General features: G+C 36.9%; 2 protein-coding genes across 8 annotated transcripts in view; one reads left to right on the forward strand and one right to left on the reverse strand.

The window, feature by feature from the left end:
* Window positions 1-21,291, reverse strand: part of CSMD3 (CUB and Sushi multiple domains 3) — a 1,102,347-nt gene that overhangs the window by 218,270 nt on the left and 862,786 nt on the right. For all 7 annotated transcript variants that reach the window (XM_059042775.2, XM_067017123.1, XM_067017122.1 and 4 more), the window contains one exon: window positions 14,409-14,525. In XM_059042775.2, the coding sequence (XP_058898758.1) occupies window positions 14,409-14,525 (117 nt within the window). The remainder of the gene's footprint in view (window positions 1-14,408; window positions 14,526-21,291) is intronic.
* LOC131743828 (small ubiquitin-related modifier 2-like) lies at window positions 19,147-19,510 on the forward strand. The gene is made up of 2 exons (XM_059042776.2): window positions 19,147-19,319; window positions 19,436-19,510. Exons 1-2 carry the CDS (start codon window positions 19,167-19,169, stop codon window positions 19,508-19,510), a joined length of 228 nt encoding a protein of 75 aa, XP_058898759.1. The 5' UTR covers window positions 19,147-19,166.

Here is a 21,291-nt window from a genome sequence, read left to right on the forward strand (position 1 = left end):
AAATCCTGAGAAATTAACTGATCAGTCAAAAGCCACTCCATCCTTGACACCATTAAGAAACAACTATTGACCCTCACAGCACCAAACTGTTAAAACAAGCTCAAAATCTTTTAGTAATTTTTGGATTTTGAGGGCAACATATTTTTCATTTATAATTTTAATTAAGCCCATTTATCCTGTTACTAGTAAACTGGCCTACCTTGAAGGGGGCCTCTTACAACAAAGCCTCTAGAATCTTTACAAATTTTAGTACAACTGGTGCTGCCCCCCAGAGACTCCTACACTGTAAAGGCTTTAGCAACCTCCTCTCATGTCTTTTGGAGTCACTGGAGCAACCATAATAGCCATAAGTTGCCCACGGACTTCTGATGCAAGAAGCTCCCTCCTGAATCCCTATGCCGTATGCCATCACAGCAACAATGCTGCATACTGGGATGTCCTGGAAACAGAGGCTCTCACAGGCTCTGAGACCATGGCACTCTGTATCCACCTGCACATAATGTCTTGGATCATGGAGGTAGTACCCTGCAAGTTTCATATGGCCACTAAAGCCTCCTTGCTAAAATGGAAATAATACCTATATATTATAGCCAAACCTAGGCCCTCTGGAATATCCCACCTGTATGAGGGTGTGGCCTTCCCTGTCCTTAGTTCCTTTACAGATGGCATGGTTTTGCAGGCAGTCATTACTCTTCTGAACCCCTCAGCTACCAGAGGAGCTTCTTGGGGTCCTTAGTGAATAGCAAAGAAAGTTTCTACATGTTACAGACAGTATGGCCACCATCATCACACATGATTGAACTTCCTAGAGCGCTGGTGCTTTTAATACCTTAACTAAGACATCTCTAATAAAAGATCAATGATTAGTACAACTGCCCAAACTTTGGGCAGTCAACTTTACACTGACTGCCCTTGTCAACAATCAGCTCAGCTGAACATTTCTATGTACCCTTGGGCCACTGCCAATTGCCTGACCATGTGGTCCAATGTTGCTCCTTATGGGGAAATATTTGGGGGAATCTTGTCTCAGACATACTGAAAATATAAATCAATATCACATGTGTCTCTACACATACTAAAGCCACAATACAAGAGAGACCTTCAAGATGGCAGAGGAGTAGGATATGGAGATCACCTTCCTCCCCACAAATACATCAGAAATACATCTACATGTGGAACAACTCCTACAAAACACCTACTGAATGCTGGCAGAAGACCTCAGACTTCCCAAAAGGCAAGAAACTCTCCACGTACCTGGGTAGGGCAAAAGAAAAAAGAGAAAACAGAGACAAAAGAATAGGGATGGGACCTGCACCTCTGGGAGGGAGCTGTGAAGGAGGAAAAGTTTCCACACACTAGGAAACCCCTTCACTGGTGGAGACAGGGGGTGGCTGGGGGGAAGCTTTGGAGCCACAGAAGAAAGCACAGAAACAATGGTGCAGAGGGCAAAGTGGAGAGATTCCCGCACAGAGGGTCGGTGCCGACCAGCACTCACCAGACTGTGAGGTTTGTCTGCTAAGCTGCCGGGGCGGGTGGGGGCTGGGAGCTGAGGCTCCGGCTTCGGAGGTCAGATCCCAGGGAGAGGACTGTGATTGGCTGTGTGAACACAGCCTGAAGGGGGTTAGTGGGCCACAGCTAGCGAGGAGGGAGTCTGGGAAAAAGTCTGGAATTGCCTAAGAGGCAATAGACCATTGTTTCGGGTACACGAGGAGAGGGGATGCAGAGCACAGACTAATCAAGCTCCAGATACGGGCGCGAGCCATGGCTATCAGCGCGGACACCAGAGACGGGCATGAAAAGCTAAGGCTGCTGCTGCAGCCACCAAGAAGCCTGGGTGCGAGCACGGGTCACTATCCACACCTCCCCTCCTGGAAGCCTGTGCAGCCTGCCACTGCCAGGGTCCCTTGATCCAGGGACAGCTTCCCCAAGAGAACACATGGAACACCTCAGGCTGTTGCAATGTCACTTTGACCTCTGCCCCTGCAGACTTGTCCCACATTCTGTACCCTTTCCTCCCCACAGCCTGAGTGAGTCAGAGCCCCCTAATCAGTGGCTACTTTAAGCCCATCCTGCCTGAATGAAGAACAGATGCCCTACACGCAGTGGCAGGGCCAAATCCAAAGCTGAACAAGTAAGAGAAAGGGAAATTTCTCCCAGCAGGCTCAGGAGCAGCAGATTAAATCTCCACAATCAACTTGATGTATCATGCATCTGTGGAATAACTGAATAGACAACAAATCACCCCCCAATTGAGGCAGTGGACTTTGGGAGCAACTGCAGACTTGGGGTTTGCTTTGTGCATCTAATTTGTTTCTGGTTTTATGTTTATCTTAGTTTAGTATTTAGATTTTATTATCATTAGTAGATTCGTTTATTGATTTGGTCACTCTCTTCTTTCTTTTTTGGTTTTCCTTACTTTTTATTTTTTAATGTTTAATATTTCAAATTTTTATTTTAATAACATTATTCTATTTTATTTATTTTTTCTTCCTTCCTCCCTCCCTCCTTCCCTTGCCCCGCCCCCCTCTCTCTCTCTCTCCTTCTTTCTTTCTCTTTTTCTCCCTTTTCTTCTGAGTCATATGGCTGACAGGGTCTTGGTGCTCCAGCCAGGTGTCAGGCCCGTGTCTCTGAGCTGGGAGAGCCAAGTTCAGGACATTGGACCACTGTTAGAGACCTATTGGCTCCATGTAATCTCAAACGGTGAAAGCTCTCCCAGAGATCTCCCTCTCAATGCTAAGACCCAGCTCCACTCAACGACCAGCAAGCTGCAGTGCTGGACACACCATGCCAAACAACTAGCAAGACAGGAACATAATACCACCCATCAGAAGAGAGGCTACCTAAAATCATAATAAGGTCACAGACAGCTCAAAACACACCATTGGAAGCAGTCCTGCCCATTAGAAAATCAAGATCCAGCCTCATCCACCAGAACACAGGCACCAGTCTCCTCCACCAGGAAGCCTACACAACCCACTGAACCAATCTTAGCTACTGGGTGCAGACACCAAAAACAACAGGAACTATGAACTGAAAGCTGCAAAAAGGAGACCCCCAAAACAGTAAGTTAAGCAAAATGAGAAGACAGAAAAACACACAGCAGATGAAGCAGCAAGGTAAAAACCCACCAGACCAAACAAATGAAGAGGAAATAGGCAATCTACCCCAAAAAGAATAGAGAGTAATGATAGTAAAGATGATCCAAAATCTTGGAAACAGAATGGAGAAAATACAAGAAACATTTAACAAGGATCCAGAAGAACTAAAGAGCAAACAAACAATGATGAACAACACAATAAATGAAATTAAAAATTCTCTAGAAGGAATCAATAGGAGAATAACTAAGGCAGAAGAGTGGATAAGTGACCTGGAAGATAAAATAGTGGAAATAACTACTGCAGAGCAGAATAAAGAAAAAACGAATGAAAAGAATTGAGGACAGTCTCAGACCTCTGGGACAACATTAAATGCACCAACATCCAAATTATAGTGGTCCCAGAAGAAGAAGAGAAAAAGAAAGGGACTGAGAAATATTTGAAGAGATCATAGTTGAAAACTTCCCTAATATGTGAAAGGAAATAGTCAATCAAGTCCAGGAAGCACAGACGGTCCCATACAGGATAAATCCAAAGATAAACACGCCAAGACAAATATTAATCAAACTATCAAAAATTAAATACAAATAAAAAATATTAAAACCAGCATGGGAAAAACAACAAAAAACATACAAGGGAATCCCCATAAGGTTTACAGCCAATCTTTCAATATAAACTCTGCAAGCCAGAAGGGAGTAGCAGGACAGTTTTAAAGTTATGAAAGGGAAAAAACTACAACCAAGATTACACTACCCAGCAAGGATCTCATTCAGATTTGACGGAGAAATCAAAACCTTTATAGACAAGCAAAACTTAAGAGAATTCAGCACCACCAAACCAGCTTTACAACAAATGATAAAGGAACTTCTCTGGCAGGAAACAGAAGAGAAGGAAAACAACTACAATAACAAACCCAAAACAATTTAGGAAATGGTAATAGGAACACATATATCGATAACTAACTTAAATGTAAATGGATTAAATGCTCCCACCAAAAGACAGAGACTGGCTGAATAGATACAAAAACAAGACCTGAACATATACTGTCTGCAGGAGACCCACTTCAGACCTAGGGACACATACAGACTGAAAGTGAGGGGATGGAAAACATATTCCATGTAAATGGAAAGCAAAAGAAAGCTGGAGTACCAATTTTCATATTAAACAAAATAGACTTTAAAATAAAGATTATTACAAGGGACAAAGGACACTACATAATAATCAAGGGATCAATCCAAGAAGAAGATATAACAATTATAAATATATATGCACCCAACATAGGAGCACCTCAATACATAAGGCAAATGTTAACAGCCATAAAAGGGGAAATTGACAGTAACACAACCATAGTAGGGGACTGTAACACCCCACTTTCACCAATGGACAGATGATCCAAAATGAAAATAAATAAGAAAACACAAGCTTTAAATGATACTTTAAACAAGATGGACTTAATTGATATTTATAGGACATTCCATCAAAAAACAACAGAATACACTTTCTTGCCAAGTGTTCATGGAACATTCTTCAGGATAGATTATATCTTGGGTCACAAATCAAGCCTTGGTAAATTTAAGAAAACTGAAATTGTATCAAGTATCTTTTCTGACCACAACGCTATGAGACTAGATATCAATTATGGGAAAAAATCTGTAAAAAATACAAACACATGGAGGCCAAACAATACACTACCAAATTACCAAGAGATCACTGAAGAGATCAAAGAGGAAATCAAAAAATACCTAGAAACAAATGACAATGAAAACACGACGACCAAAACCTATGGGATGCAGCACAAGCAGTTCTAAGAGGGAAGTGTATAGCAATATAATACTACCTCAAGAAACAAGAAACATCTCAAACAACCTAAACTTACATAAAGAGCAATTAAGGAAGGAAGAACAAAAATCCCACAAAGTTAGCAGAAGGAAAGAAATCATAAAGATCAGATCAGAAATAAATGAAAAAGAAATGAAGGAAACAATAGGAAAGATCAAAAAAAGTAAAAGCTTCTTCTTTCAGAAGATAAACAAAATTGATAAACCATTAGCCAGACTCATGAAGAAGAAAAGAAAACTCAAATCAATAGAATTAGAAAAGAAAAAGGAGAAGTAACAATTGACATTGCAGAAATACAAAGGATCATAAGAGACTACTACAAGTAATTATATGGCAATAAATGGACAACCTGGAAGAAATGGAGAAATTCTCAGAAAAGCACAACCTTTTGAGACTGAACCAGGAAGAAATAGAAAATATAAAAAGACCAATCACAAGCACTGAAATTCAGACTGTGATTAAAAATCTTCCAACTAACAAAAGCCCAGGACCAGATGGCTTCACAGAGGAATTATATCAAACATTTAGAGAAGAGCTAACACTTATCCTTCTCAAACTGTTCCAAAAAATAACAGAGTGCAGAACACTCCCAAACTCATTCTATGAGGCCACCATCACCCTGATACCAAAACCAGTGCTCATGCAGTTCAATACCAAAAAAACAAACAACCCAATCCAAAAATGGGCAGAAGACCTAAATGGACATTTCTCCAAAGAAGATATACAGATTGCCAACAAACACATGAAAGAATGCTCAACATCATTAATCATTAGAGAAATGTAAATCAAAACGACCATGAGATACCATCCCACACCAGTCAGAATGGCCATCATCAAAAAATCTACAAACAATAAATGCTGGAGAGCGTGTGGAGAAAAGGGAACCCTCTTGCACTGTTGGTGGGAAGGTACATTGATACAGCCAGTATGGAGAACAGTATGGAGGTTCCTTAAAAAACTACAAATAGAACTACCATATGACCCAGCAATCCCACTACTGGGCATATACCCTGAGAAAACCATAATTCAAAAAGAGTCATGTACCACAATGTTCATTGCAGCACTGTTTACAATAGCCAGGACATGGAAGCAACCTAAGTGTCTATAGACAGATGAATGGATAAAGAAGATGTGGCACATATATACAATATAATATTAGTCAGCCATAAAAAGAAATGAAATTGAGTTATTTGTAGTGAGGTAGATGGACCTAGAGTCTGTCATACAGAGTGAAGTAAGTCAGAAAGAGAAAAACAAATAACATATGCTAACGTATATATATGGAATCTAAAAAAAAAAAAAAAATCATGAAGAACCAGGGGTAAGAAGGGAATAAAGACATAGACCTAATAGAGAATGGACTTGAGGACACAGGGAGGTGGAAGGGTAAGCTGGGACTGAGTGAGAGAGTGGCATGGACATATATACACTACCAAATGTAAAACTGATAGTTAGTGGGAAGCAGCCACATAGCACAGGGAGATCAGCTCGGTGCTTTTTGACCACCTAGTGGGGTGTGATATAGAGGGTGGGAGGGAGATGCAAGAGTGAGGAGATATGGGGATATATGTATATGTATAGCTGATTCACTTTGTTACAATGCAGAAACTAACACACCACTGTAAATCAATTATACTCCAATAAAGATTTTTTTTTCAATTAAAAAATAATGCCACAATACAAGGCCTCACCAAAACAGTCCATGTCCTTTACAGAGTTCTAATCATTATTGATAGTGATCAAGGCACTCATTTCACTTCTCACCATATTGCTGAGCTCTGGAACAAGGTAGTCAATGAATTTTCATCTCCTTTAGTAAATGGATGCAGGCCTCACAAATTGCCATTGTGGCTTTAAACAAGTTCAAATATGGCACATTTCACTCAGCCAGACATTAACAGTGAATTGTGATGAAGGCGATCATCTTTGATCTTTAACTGCTAACAAGTTTCAAGCTCTCCTCCTTCCCCAGTTTCCCTTTTGCCTGATATCTGGGGGAAGCTGACAAGAAAGCCTGTGTGCATTCTCCTTTACAACCTTTGGGAAGTTCAAACCTCATAAGCCCTGACCATCATGTGGGGGCTTTCACTCCAACACCACCCCTATAAAACCCAAAGCCAGTCAGCTTTCTTTGCTCCCTTAAGCAATTTTGGATCTGCTTGGATCCAGTCTTGGTTACTGCCCTGTTATTCTCAGAAAACCTCATTATATGAGTAATACATCCTTTTGTACCCTCTTGGTCTTGTGTGGTATCATGAATCTTGAGATCTGAACCAAATCTGAATGGGGCATCCTGTTCTATATGGTGACCAAACATGGCTTCAACTCTAATTATAGAAATAGTAACCAAATAAGTAAATAATATGATTATAAATACATATGATAATTACATTATCATCTCAATTTGTCACTAAAATATGGGGAAAATTAATGACAATAAATTACTGAATTAAGTGTAAAAACAGGTAACAAAAACATAAACTATGTAAACAATGCTGAATAGAATAGGTCATTTGAAAACACCTAAATATAAGATCAGAAGGCAAATGGTCAACAACAAGGGTTTAATCTCCAAAATATACAAACATCTCATGCAGGTCTATGTCAAAAAACAAACGACCAAATCAAAGAATGGGCATAACATCTAAAAGGACATTTCTCCAAAAAAGACATACAGATGGCCAAAAAGCACATGAAAAGATGCTCAACTTCACTAATTATTAGAGAAATGCAAATCAGAACTACAATGAGGTATCATCTCACACTGGTCAGAATGGCCATCATCAAAAAAATCTGCAAACAGTAAATGCTGGAGAAGGTGTGGAGAAAAGGGAGCCCTTCTACACTGTTGGTGGGAAAGTAAATTGGTACAGCCACTATGGAGAACAGTATGGATGTTCCTTAAAGATCTAAAAATAGAACTACCATATGATACAGCAATCCCACTCCTGGGCATATATCTGGAGAAAACCATAATTCAAACAGATACATGTACCCTAATGTTCATTACAGCACTATTTACAATAGCCAGGACACGGAAGCAACCTAAATGTCCATTGACGGAGGAATGTATTAAGATTTGGTACATATATACAACAGAATATTACTCAACCATGAAAAAAGAACGAAATAATGCCATTTGCAGCAACATGGATGGACCTAGAGATTATCATTCTAAGTGAAGTAAGTCAAACAGAGAAAGACAAATATCATATGATATCACTCATATGTGGAATCTAATTTTTAAAATGATATAAATGAATTTATTTACAAAACAGAAACAGACTCACAGATTTTGAAAACAAAGTTATGGTTACCAAAGGGGAAACGTGGGGGAGGGAAAATTAGGAGCTTGGGATTAACATATGCACACTACTCATATAAGATAGATAGCCAACAAGGATCTACTGTATAGCACAGGGAACTCTACTCAATATTTTGTAATAACCTATATGAGAAAAGAATCTGGAAAAGAATGAATATATATATGTATAACTGAATCACTTTGCTGTACACCTGAAACTATCACAACATTGTAAATCAACTATATGACAATAAAAGTTTAAAAAAAGGCAAATGGTCAAATATATGCCTGAGTTTTAAAGGAGAATATACACAGAGCAAAAGAACGGCTATCAGTTTTAACATAAAAGATGAGACTAGTCAGTTAACCTTCCATATGCAGGTCATAACTATATTGGTGCACCTTAAAAAGTCCATATATACACACATATATACATTTATATATAGTGTGTGTGCATCTTAGTTTCAATCCATTTTGCTTTTTCCTTCTAAATTCTAAGGTGACCTAAATTTTTAAAGACTACTTTTTAGAGAATAACTATTTACACAGAAATGTGAAAGATATATTGTAAAAATAGATTGCATTTTACAATCATTATGTGATTTCTTAAGTCTATAAGATGGAAAGGAAGTACTAAATTTAATGACTATAATAAGAATTAATGAGATAGTTGTTAACAGATCATGATCAGTTTTAATATAATATTACAATAAAGTTTGAAATAAATTAAAAAACAACTATAACCCTATATTGTAGGCAATGTCACAGGGAAAGATGTTTCTAGATTGACTGGAGGAAAAATACTACAGTGGGAGATAGGATAGAAAATGGTTGCGAATAAGAAACAAATATAAAATATGTGGAATTGGGAGAAAAGTTTAAGATGATGACAGCTAATTTAAAGATAAAACGAAACAAAAATCCTCTCCCACGGCAATACACGAAAGGTTTTAGTAACTCTATGTCCCTTGTACAGAGTAGACTAGACTGACAATAACTCTGTGATTTAGGGATTTATGACTTTGAAACTTATTCAACCAAGAGTCTACACCAAGAACAAAAGATGTGAGAGAGGGCATCTTAACTGGGAAATCTAAGAAGGAAAACCTGAAGTGGTTTTCATGCACACTTCCAAGATCCCACTGTGAAAGCTAATCTTGGGAAAGAGTAAGCTTTGTATCTTAACAAATATTCATTCAGAATGGGTCTTTTAGGAGGTGAGACTATCTGGAAGGCTAAACACAGAGTTAAGTCACCACAGACTATCCTTGGATTTCCTCAAGGTGATTTACATGTTGGAATTCGCCAAGAAATCTGAATGTTAGTTTACATTCTACACAGTTAATTTTTGATACACAGTTTATAGAGTACTTTATGTTAGGATTTTCTACATAAAACTGGCAATATAGTTTATTCTCTGTAGTGTGTTGAACAGTGTCCCCCCAATATTCATGTCCACCCAGAGGCTCAGAATGTCATTGTATTTGGAAACAGGATCTCTGCAGATGTAATTAAGATTAAGATGAGATCATGGATTAGGGTGGGCCCTAAATCCTACACTGGCATCTCTATAAGAGGACAGAGATACATATAAAAACAAAGGAGACACACAAACAGGGAAAATGGTCTTGTAAATACAGAGTCTGAGATCAGAGTGATGCAGCTTCAAACCACAGAACTTCAAGGATTGCTGGGAGCCAGGAGTCTGGCTAGGAAGCTAGGAAGAAGCAAGGAAGGACTCTTCCCTAGGGTCTGCAGAGGGAGTGTCATGCTACTGATACCTTGATTTCAGGGGCCTAGCCTCCAGAGCTGTGAGAGAATAAATGTCTGTTGTTTTAAGCCACTAAATTTGTGGTACTTTGTTATGGCAGCCCTAGGACACTAATATATTTCTTTTACAGATATTCCCTGTAATGTAAAGAGCGGGTGATAGAAGGGGAAAAGGGGAGGGAGATCAGAAAGTGATGATAATTTCACAAGGCAATATTCTATGTGAAACTAATTCAGGTACAATACTAATTAGGAATCATTTCTCCTGAATTGTAGTTTAAAGAGGACCTCCAGGCTTTTAAAATCCCATCTCCTTACATTGCTTCAAGGATCTTGCTTTACCAATTGGTCCATCTAAAATCTTCAATTTTGCCCCCCCCTACTATTGTTCTCTTGAGCTTTAAAATAAAAACTCCATTATCTTCTACCCCAAGAGAAAACAAACAAAAACAAACATTAGCCTCTGACTAGTATGCTACTTTAGCTATCACCCTAATTCTTTCTGTTTTATCTAAGCCAAGATTATTGAAATAGAAGTACACAACATTTTCCCCAATTTTACTAACCACCCCCTCCCTGCAATATGATTTTGGCTCCTACACTATAGGTATAAATACACAACATTAATAAAATTATTTTCCCTCTAACAATGTCAACAGTTTTCTTATATTCTAAAGCATCTTACCTACACCAAATTCAAAATAATAAAATTGTCTGCCACGTTTTTGGCACTTAAAATGAATGTATGAAGAACTTTAGTAACCAAACCATCAGGGGAAACAACTTATAATTTAAAATTGAAAGATGAAAGAAAATTAAAACTTATTTTATTAATAGATAAAGCAGGGCATTTTTTGTTTTTGGCCACGCCATGTGGCATGTGGGATCTTAGTTCCCCACCCAGGGATCAAACCGTGCCCCTTGCAGTGGAAGTGCGAAGTCTTAACCACTGGACTACCAAGTCCCAAGTGGGGTATTTTTAAACCAAAAAAATCCAAGTGAAATAGTTTAACTGTTAGAAGAAAGACAGCAAAATATCAATAACTGATCCATAATTGTTATTTTTCTAAGTATTTAAAACAACTTGAATCCTTCAGAATGAGTATTACCAAAGTAACCCTAATATCTGAAGTTGAAATGAAATCCAATGATGCTGATGAAAGCGTTATAAATTGATGATTCTCTTATCTAGAAAAACTGAAAGATAGGAATTCAGCGACAAAATAGTATTCACTAAATCAACCAATAGAGTCACGTTATGTGCACATTTAATTGATATGAATTCAAATCTACACTGGGCAAAAATAAATAAAGTAATCTGGTACTAAGTGACCTGTAAGAAACCAAACTAGCTCATCTGGTATTATCTGAACAAACTGTTATCTTCCTAACACTGGAGGAAAAATGTCCTGTTAGAATTATTGAAATAATATGGCTTACAAAAAACCATGTAGATGATCTTCTATGGTTGATTTAAGGTATTTCATGGGTAATGTTGATTATATGTGATTTTCTCCTTACATAATGACTTTAGAACCTTAACCCTTATAAAAAACTGCAATCCCAATATACGAACTGAGCGTATTGACAGACCTTATGCTAAATGATATTAAAAATTAAATTCTAGAGTGTCAGCATAAAAAAGATATGGAAGAATAAATGATTATAATTTGGGATAAATGACAAGAAAAGGGAAAAAGTGAGAAGTGATATGCTATGAAGTGATACCAAAAAGTCATAAAACATAACTTAAAGTGCCAACAGAGGGAAACTATGGCAAAGAGAGAATGAGAGGAAGAAGAAGCAAAATAGAAATTTGATCTGCAGAGATCCAGTAACTGTTGCTTGATTATCTCACGTTAAAGAGGTAAAGGTAGGGACAGGAAGAAATCTATGATGATCAGCAGTTTTTAATTCCTCTACTCTGCTCCCAGAAAATTTTAAGTGATCAATAGGTGGTTGGATAGTCACTGGAGATATAAAGCACAAAATATTTGTTTTCATGCTTTAATTAGATAATATAAATGTTTTATTTTTAGCCAGGCTACTCTTAAGACCCTAGGGCAATCCAGTAATCCAGGTCATTTTATTTCATCTTTTGGGGGCAATGGGAGTGCCTGTGAACATAAAAAATGTGTGTCTGTATGTGCACTCGTGTGTGTATGACTTACTATATGTTATTATACCAATCACTTAATATTTTTATTTAATTATAAAATAATCCTAAGAAATGGACATTTACCACCTCTATTTCAGATAAGAAAAGTAAGACTCAGGCAGATGATGTAATTACTCAAATAAAAAAGAGTAAACTGAGTTGTGTTCTGAATCCAGAAATCTGACTCCAAAGCTGGCATTCTTAAACCCAATAGTATGAACAATGTAAGATATCATATATACACATATATATATATATATTTTTTTCTCATTTACTACTAACAACAGCTCTGCTCCATAGACATAATGATCCCTGCTTTACAAATAAAGAAACTGAGTCTCAAAAACGATTATGTAACTTGTCCAAAGATATATAGCTAAGGTGTGACAAGCTGAAATTAGAATTTAGTCTGTTTGACTCTATGAGTAGTTTGAAATAAAGAATGATGTAACATTTATAAAAACAAAAAAAGTTTCCTTACTAATAAATCAAAGTGCATTTGATTTTATCCACAGATAATCAAAAAGGACTTGTTTAAAAAAAATTAGTGTTAAAAACCACCAATTATTAGTTGCATTATTTCATATTAACATAATTAAATTTAATTTATATTAACTCTGCTAAAATAAAGATTCCACTCAATAGGAATCTATTAATTTAATTTTATATTAATCAGTACTTTTTTCTACTCTTTTTGAACATACATGCATACATGCATAGGGCACTGTAAAATACCGCCAGGTGACCAAATGTTTGTGTCAGAAAAGGAAATGCCTGATTTTCTTCCTTTTCATTCCTTTGATTGCATGACATCCCAAGAATAGAGTATAAAAGAACAAATTAATGGTTTCCAAAGAGGACTCAGATAGCCATGCAGTCTTCTGGACTAGCATTGCTAGGATTCTGTCATCAACCATGAAATATTTTTGGCAGCTGGGGCCTATAAACCCCTCTAGCAAGGGAAGGACTTTCTTGGGCACAAAAGGCAATAAAATAAAATAAAATAAACACGATTAAGTGGATGAAGTTTTTCCTTCTAAACTGTTGTTCTCTTCACAATTAAAGAACTCAACTCTGATTTAACCGATCAATATGCTAAGAAGAAGAAACAGTTTGTAGAAAAGAAATAGACCCCTTGCCAATGCTAACATCATCAATTCTATTTTAAGGTTAAAATAAAGGTTTAGTACTTCTCTTCTGATGACAATGTTCTTTTAAGTAAATTGAGGATCTTGGACTTGTTTCAGAACAGAGAAAAGGAGGATATATCGAGCATATATAGGTAATAAATATCTCATTATAAGAAATTGGACTGGAAGCATCAGCTTATTTTGTATATCAGCAGAAACATTAAGTCAATATGTGATTCAAAAATCTTGATATGATCAAGTCTATGTCCTTCTGCTATAATACTCTGTCATCCTTACTCAGACGTTCATTTCACAGCAAATCCTTTATCATGTAACACAATACTGTAAATCTAAATTCTAGAAGTCTAAACTTTCAGCCTCTCTCCAACAGTTTACTGCTCACTAGATTTCCTTTGCCTATCCATCCATAAAGAGAGCTAAACCTGGGTTAGATCCAGCTGGATTTCAGATCCAAAACCTTTAGAAGCCAGGTAAGTGACTTCTAAGACTTGTGATCAGGGAGATGTGAAGGCAGCAAAGGACACATTGTCTTCTCAGTGCCAATGCACAACAGATTGTCAGGTTGACAAGATGAGCTGAAATGTCCTTTGCTGTCTTTTTATATTCCTTGCTGTCCCAGAAACTAGGTGCCTAAAACCAAAATCTTTTCTTTCTGGAAATGTGTTAATAAAGTATAAAACTGATACGATTGTTTTGTACATATTATTGTCATTATTATAACAGTTCTACATTTGATTTTATGCATATTTTGCAGAGGAGACTTTGCTTTATGCTCTGGTAATTTCCCATTTTATGAAATTCCAATATGAAGGCACTTGCAAGGTTACTGGATGTACTTATTTTTAAAAATTAAAAACAATCCTGTTTTCATTTTTATATTGTTGTTCACCTGTGCACTTGACTGTAAATTCAAAATGAGTAAAATAACCTTAAAATTTTATTATTACAAAGCTACTCTCTAAATAAATTTTAAAGTACATTATGAATAGTAAATATTTTCATTAAAAAACAACTAACATTTTGAATAGCATATAGTGAAAATAGAGCATGTCTGTAATGATACTCTACATGATGAGATGTATCTTACTTACCAAACTCCTTGGGAACTGCTATAGAATAAACACAATTGTGTCCCACACTGTAATTTTTTGGATAGCTTGGTGATAAAACAGTGCCTTCTGAACCTGTTGAACGACTTCCACAAGGTGCTGGAAATTTAAAAAATGTTAAAAAAATATCATTTTTAGAAAAACATTAAAAAATTCATACTATGACTATTTTTGTGCTATAAAAATTATGGCTCTGGATTTTAAGGAATATCATTTATTTCCATCTTTTAACAAGATCCCCACTGTCAAATATTTTAAAAATAAAAATTGTGCACATGCAATAGAAAGCTTCTTTTTAAGTACTCAGATTTATTTTTCTCAGAAACAAAGTAATTTAATAATGTTACAATGGTGCTGTCTCTAAAGGTAATAATGATGGTCTGCTTTCATTTATGATAAAAGTGTAAAGATAATCATCTCTTTTATACTGATGAGAAATTACACATGCAGTGGGAAATTGTTTTACTCACCACCAGGCTTTGAAACTCTACTCAAAAATCAATCTTGATTACGCTACCACCAACTGAGGTACTTCTATACACAGGACAGGGATGGCTGTACAAACACATTCATCTACTCATCTAAGTAAAATATTCTCTCACCAATCTCTATCTGCTTATGGCTTACATTTAAATCAGAAGAGTTGCTGATGGTGCATAGAGAGAGACATTATTGCTACCTCAGCGCCAAATATGCTACGTTCCTAAAAAAGATGAGGGTGAAACCAATGTTTCTGGAAAATTTGTAGATAGTTGTTCTGTATTTCACAAGACAGGCGGATGCTTTGGGATTTGTAGTTCTGGAACACAGAGGAAGATCTGGGCTACTAAAGGAGTTATAGGTATCAAAAGAAAACATGATAGTTGATACTACTTAAATGAATGAGATCTCCCAGAAAAGTATGTAGAATGAGAAAAGATGGCCAAAGAGGAGGTCAGAGAATGCCAAGGTAGAATTAGTGAGAGGGTGGCTACAAAGAGTTTAGTCTCTTGGGAGCCAATGGGGAGGAAAGTTTCAATTAAAAGAAAGTGTTCAAAACCATCCTGTTACAAAGTGGTAGTAAATGAAAAAGGAATCAAGGTGGCTTGGTGGTCTAGAGTATTAGGTAGCAGGGAGCTACTTCTCTATGCCTCTGGTCTCCTCCAGGTGGGGTTTTGCCTAGGCTTGCTGGCCTGCTGGCTCAACCCCTTACCCCATGGAGATGGAATGATGGGTGAGCCCAGGACAGAAACTTTACTTCTGGTTGGGAGACATCCTGCCTGTAAAGCAGCTTGCTGGTCTCCTCTACGGCCTATTTAAGGGTGAATCTGTTGAGGGGGTGGCCATGGTCATTGGGAGAGACCTGCAGCTGCATAGGAAGCCCATTATTACTGCTCCTCAGCTTTATCAATATTAACGCTGATGGTCAGCCTTCCTTCAGCTTATCACTTAATTCACCTCGAATTTGTGTAGGGAGGAGTCCTTTCAAACACCAGAAAGGAACTTTTTGGTATTATTGATACAGTAGTTTTAATCAGAGCCACTTTCTGCAAATTACAGTCAGCAAACCAAATCCAGCCTGTACCAAAGGAAGTTTTCACATTTTTAAAGAGTTTAAAACAAACGAAAAAAATAAATCAGAATGCATCACAGAGACATATGTGGTCAGCAAAGCCCAAAATATTATCTGGCTCTACACAGAAAAAGTTGCTAACGCTTGAACGAGAGTAGAGAGGGGTGGCTGGATTGTAGTTGGATGAAGAATAAGTGGTTTTTAAAGAGATACAAAAGTAATCAGAATCTTAACCATAAACAGAAGGAGAACGTAGGGAGTAGTTGGGGGAAGATGAAAAGCTGAATGAGTTTTTGTTATTGTTGTTTTGTTTAACAGGGAGAAGAGAGTCATTAAAGAGGGAAAATCTGGAGCACTGACTTAGAGGCTTGGGAAAGATCAAAAACTAAACTGGAGTGATTAAGTTTAGAAAGCATTAATGACAGTCCTCTGTGACTTGAGAAAAAGAGCTGAAGAAGACTGAAAATACATAGGTTTAGGTTTTATGCTGGGAATTTATCAGGCTGGAATTAATGCCTGATTTTCCTTTTAAAGAGAGCTGAATGCAGTGGTGTGTTAGGTTGCTTGAGAAGAGTCATGACAGTTTGAAAAGTTCAAAACTTTTGATGGATTTCTGGCCAAAGTTTAAAGATACAACAATATATTTAAAACACACACATACAAACAGTAAGTTGTACTGAGTTGGATGGCTAATGAAAGTTCTACCTTTTTTCCTTTTAATGTTCTATAAAATGGTAATAAATAGTTAGGATTAAACATAGTAAAATTAGAACTCCCTAGAACAACAAGTTGACAATGATGATAATAACCAAAGAAGCACTGCTCTCATCGCTCATTATTGTTTGAGATTAGTCAGGTGTATTCTTATTTCAGCACTGATAACTTTATTCAACTGATAATAGTACTGATGAGAGAATCACTCAAGAATAAGCAGCATGTTTTATGTTAAATTTCTTTCTGATTTTAAGGTGCTCCAAAATGACAATACTTTGAACGTATGTAACAAAAGCTCTTATTTTTATATTTTGAAAGAATGAATAGAAATGAGAGCTTCTAACTCAAGTTCAGCTTTGTGACTTAGTCACGAACGTTCTGCCATTCTACATTACTATGGATCTGATAGCTTCAATATGTTTTCAATATTTTATTTTGCATAATGGACTTTTGGGACAACTCTTGTTAAAAATCTCATTTATAAATATGAAAAAAATATGAAGTTTTTAAACCACTAATGAATATATACAAGGTTGCATTATAATCACAGCTCTTGATGGTAACTAATATTATGTTAGTTTTTGTTATTTGTACTGGTAGCAATAATTCTACATTTTTTCTGGTCACTGCTTACAGCATGGCCTAATTTATAGTCAATTATGTTGAATATTGTGGTGACTGACAATATTTTATGCAGTATGTAAATAAGGGAAAATTCACTATGCTGTGAGGTACAGATATACTGTAATCTGTTTTATGTTTATAAAAATCTAAATGGAATAATGACTAAGCCAGGCCAGCTATACTAATTCTTGTAATGTTGGTTCCTAGAAGCTTTCTGTATTCTTTCTTCCTGTTTTAATTTCATTTTATTGGCTAGTACAGAAAAGGTCAGCCGTTATCTTTCTGGCTCTATTAACAATCAGTAGAAGATAAAAGCAAGACAGGACTTTTAATCCTATGCTTATTTTTAAAATTTGACTCATACCTGTGGGCTTTTTGTCAAACTGGCTATGTTTTTTTAAAGAGCCAATATACATTGTAATGCAAAGAACTCACCTATTCTTGATTATAACTTATGTGATGCATATGACTACTCTTTTTTTTTTTTTTAATTTTTTGCGGTACGCGGACCACTCACTGTTGTGGCCTCTCCCATTGCGGAGCACAGGCTCCGGACGCACAGGCTCAGCGGCCATGGCTCACGGGACCAGCCGCTCCGCGGCATGTGGGATCTTCCCGGACCGGGGCACGAACCCGTGTCCCCTGCATCGGCAGGCGGACTCTCAACCACTGCGCCCAGGGAAGCCCCATATGACTACTCTTAAATCTCTATTTTAATAGCATTTTTGTAGAACACATGTATTATGAGAAGAAATGGTTCTGTGATTAAGTAAGTTTAGGAAATACACGGGTAAAATAAATAGGGTTCTATGCTATGAGACTTAACTGAGACTTTAGTAAGGTTTGGGGAATGTCATATTTGTTCTTACAAACTTATTTGATCATTGAGGCTCTCTTTCATCTCACAGGCCCAATGTTCCTCAGAACATACTTTTCGAAATGCCAAACTGCTAATTCTAAAATGTGCTATCGATTTTTAACAAGAGGTGTCCCAAAAGTCCATTATGCAAAATAATTCTAACATTTATATTGTTTGCTGTAATTATGATTTCACAGCACTGAAGAATTGTGTTTTATGTATACATATAAAACCTAAGTATTTTAAACACTTAGAATGTCAAACTTAGTCTATTATAAAATGCCATTATTCTTTTTTGTAACAATTTTTTATTGAGGTATAGTGAATTTACAGTGTTGTGTTAGTTTCAGATGTAGACAAAGTGATTCATACACACACACACACACACACACACACACACACGCACACACACACACACACACACACACATATACATTTTCTTTTTCAGGCAAAATGCTGTTATTCTTGACACTTTTTCCCTGACTCTTAGAGTTCAATGTATCACTGGTTTGTTGCTCGTTCTCTCCTGTAGCTTTTCAGCCTCTCTCTCTCCTCCACCTCTGTAACTGCTGCAAACCAGACTCCCAACAGTTTCCATATGGGATCTTTCAACAGACTTCCAGTTCCACTCATCCCCACGAGTTCTTACCACGGCTAGTGATTTTTCTAACACATAGTAAGTCTTATGATGTTTCTTTTCTCTTCCTAGAACAGTTCTGATACACAGTATATTCTCCATAAAGGTCTGTTGGATGATTAAATGGAACCACGCTTGCCAAGACCATGTGACTATAAAATGGTGTTCCACGGTCAGCACATAACACAAACATTTCACTTGGTTGAAATTACTCCATAAATTGACTTGAATCCAAGACAATCAAGATACACCCTCTCCTGCTTCTGCCGTTCCTGGTGCTGCTTGTGTGCTCGTTCCGTGCAGACCTGGTACCTCTTTTGTGAAGTGGCAGCTGAAGAGACTCCGGCGCTTGCCATGGCCAACGAAAAGCCCAAGGAAGGAGTCAAGACTGAGAACAACGATCATATTAATTTGAAGGTGGAGGGGCAGGAGGGTTCTGTGGTGCAGTTGAAGAGTAAGAGGCATATGCCACTGAGTAAACTAATGAAAGCCTACTGTGAACACGCGGTTTGTCAATGAGGTAGATCAGACTCTGATTTGATGGGCAGCCAATCAGTGAAACAGACACATCTGCAGAGGTGCCCAAGGTTGTCTTACATTCAAAATTACCAGTTTTTAGAAAGAATTTTTCATGGTTGGAAATGGAGGATGAAGATACAATTGATGTGTTCTGGCAGCAGACAGGAGGCGTCTACTAAAAAGTGAACCTGATACTTTACTCCAGAATTCTGTTCCTCCAGACCAAGAAGACATTCTCCAGACCAAGAAGACATATTCTCCAGACCAAGAAGACCACAATTAGGTTCCACCACATCCTCACCACTACAGTATAGTTTTCTCTACTCTTTCATTTTCCCCACCCCCATTCCTTTATTGTACCTAAAGTAACTGATATATGTGTACAAGCATACTGCATTTTTTAAAACTAAATGGCCAATGGTATGTTTTGATCGACATCATATGGAGCTGGGATGGAGAAAAATACTGGTTCTGTGAAGATACCCCCTTTTCTCCATTACTGGCATATGCTCATTCAGTTCTTATCTTTATATTCCAGTAAGTTATTTTGCTCTCACTGTTTTTTTTTTTTTTTTAAAGAACAAAAAAATCCTTGCATACCTTGCCTGATTGGAGAATTTTAATGTTTTTCACTTATTTGTCTTTAAGTAGGGATACATTACTCTAAAATAAATAAATCCTAGATAGTTTTCCCTTCAAGTCAAGCATCTTGCTGCTTAAATAAACTTCCTGTTTAAAATGGAAAAAAAAAAAAGATATACCCTCCCAATAAATCCATGTAAGACTATTTTTTTTTCTTTCTGGGATTGAAATTTTTGCTGTTTCTCTGATTACCAGGAATCACTGTTGCTTTATATTTAGAGACACTATTATGTGTAAGATATGTAAATTTAAACATTAGAAATATATTTAATCATAAGATTTTTACAATCTGAGAGCCAGTCACATGGATACTGAGTTCCACCGAGGGAATGGCAAGCTCATACCTACCATTTCACAGTAGCAAATCCTTGCTAACATTTTATCAGTCTGTAGCATACCCTCATTGAGGGAGCAAAATCACCCACACAGTTTAATTTTGTAGTATTTTCCTTGCTCTCTTTGCCTGTTTGTTTTTTAAAAAATCCTCTTCTGGATGAATTTGTATGGTTTGATTTATACAAGTAAAATATGCCCATGCTGGAACTATACTGTGTATACTTGTGTTACTCCTGAACTATGATGTGGTGATACGACAGATGTGGTTATCTCTAGGAAAATCAGTGGATGAGACTGAAATTAAATGTTAAGGCTGCTAGTGCAATAAAAAGGACTTCCCACCTATGGTTTGATCATGTGTGTGGGATGGAGGAAGAGGACTGAAGAAGAAGAACTGAGGTACCTTCCCACTGAAGGTAGGAAGAACAGAAGAATCTCAAATCACTTACATGGAAGAGGTACTTCTTAAATGTCCAGAGACTTTATATTATATACACTGCAGCCTTTAGCTACTCGCAACTTCAAATCTCTCTTTTCACTTGTGTAATGTATAATTTATTATCAAATATACTCTATAATGAAAATCATTATATAATGTATACATTTTTCTCTGAAAACAAGTTAGGTACTTTCAAAAGTGATGAATTCTTGCAGGTCACAAAAGAGTAATATGGTATATTAGATAGATAATTTACTAGATGTCGCCTGTGACTCCTTCAGGTTGAAAGAACTGCTGTACTTTACAAAAGTGCTGGTCCACTCCTAGTAAATTACCTATGCTCTGATATAGCCCAACTGAATATCACAAATCATAAATCCTGGTATAGAATGTGTCTGAAAGCTGTATCTCTCATGGAGTCTTTTTTTTTTTTTAAGAGAAGGACTTTCATAACCCTCTGTGATATGAATTTATAATGTAGACAGCTGTTATTCTCAGTATTGACTTTAAGATTAAAATTACTATTGCTTTTTTCTCTCCTTT

Source organism: Kogia breviceps, chromosome 17, assembly GCF_026419965.1.
Source record: "Kogia breviceps isolate mKogBre1 chromosome 17, mKogBre1 haplotype 1, whole genome shotgun sequence".
In the NCBI taxonomy this organism is placed as follows: Eukaryota; Metazoa; Chordata; class Mammalia; order Artiodactyla; family Physeteridae; genus Kogia; species Kogia breviceps.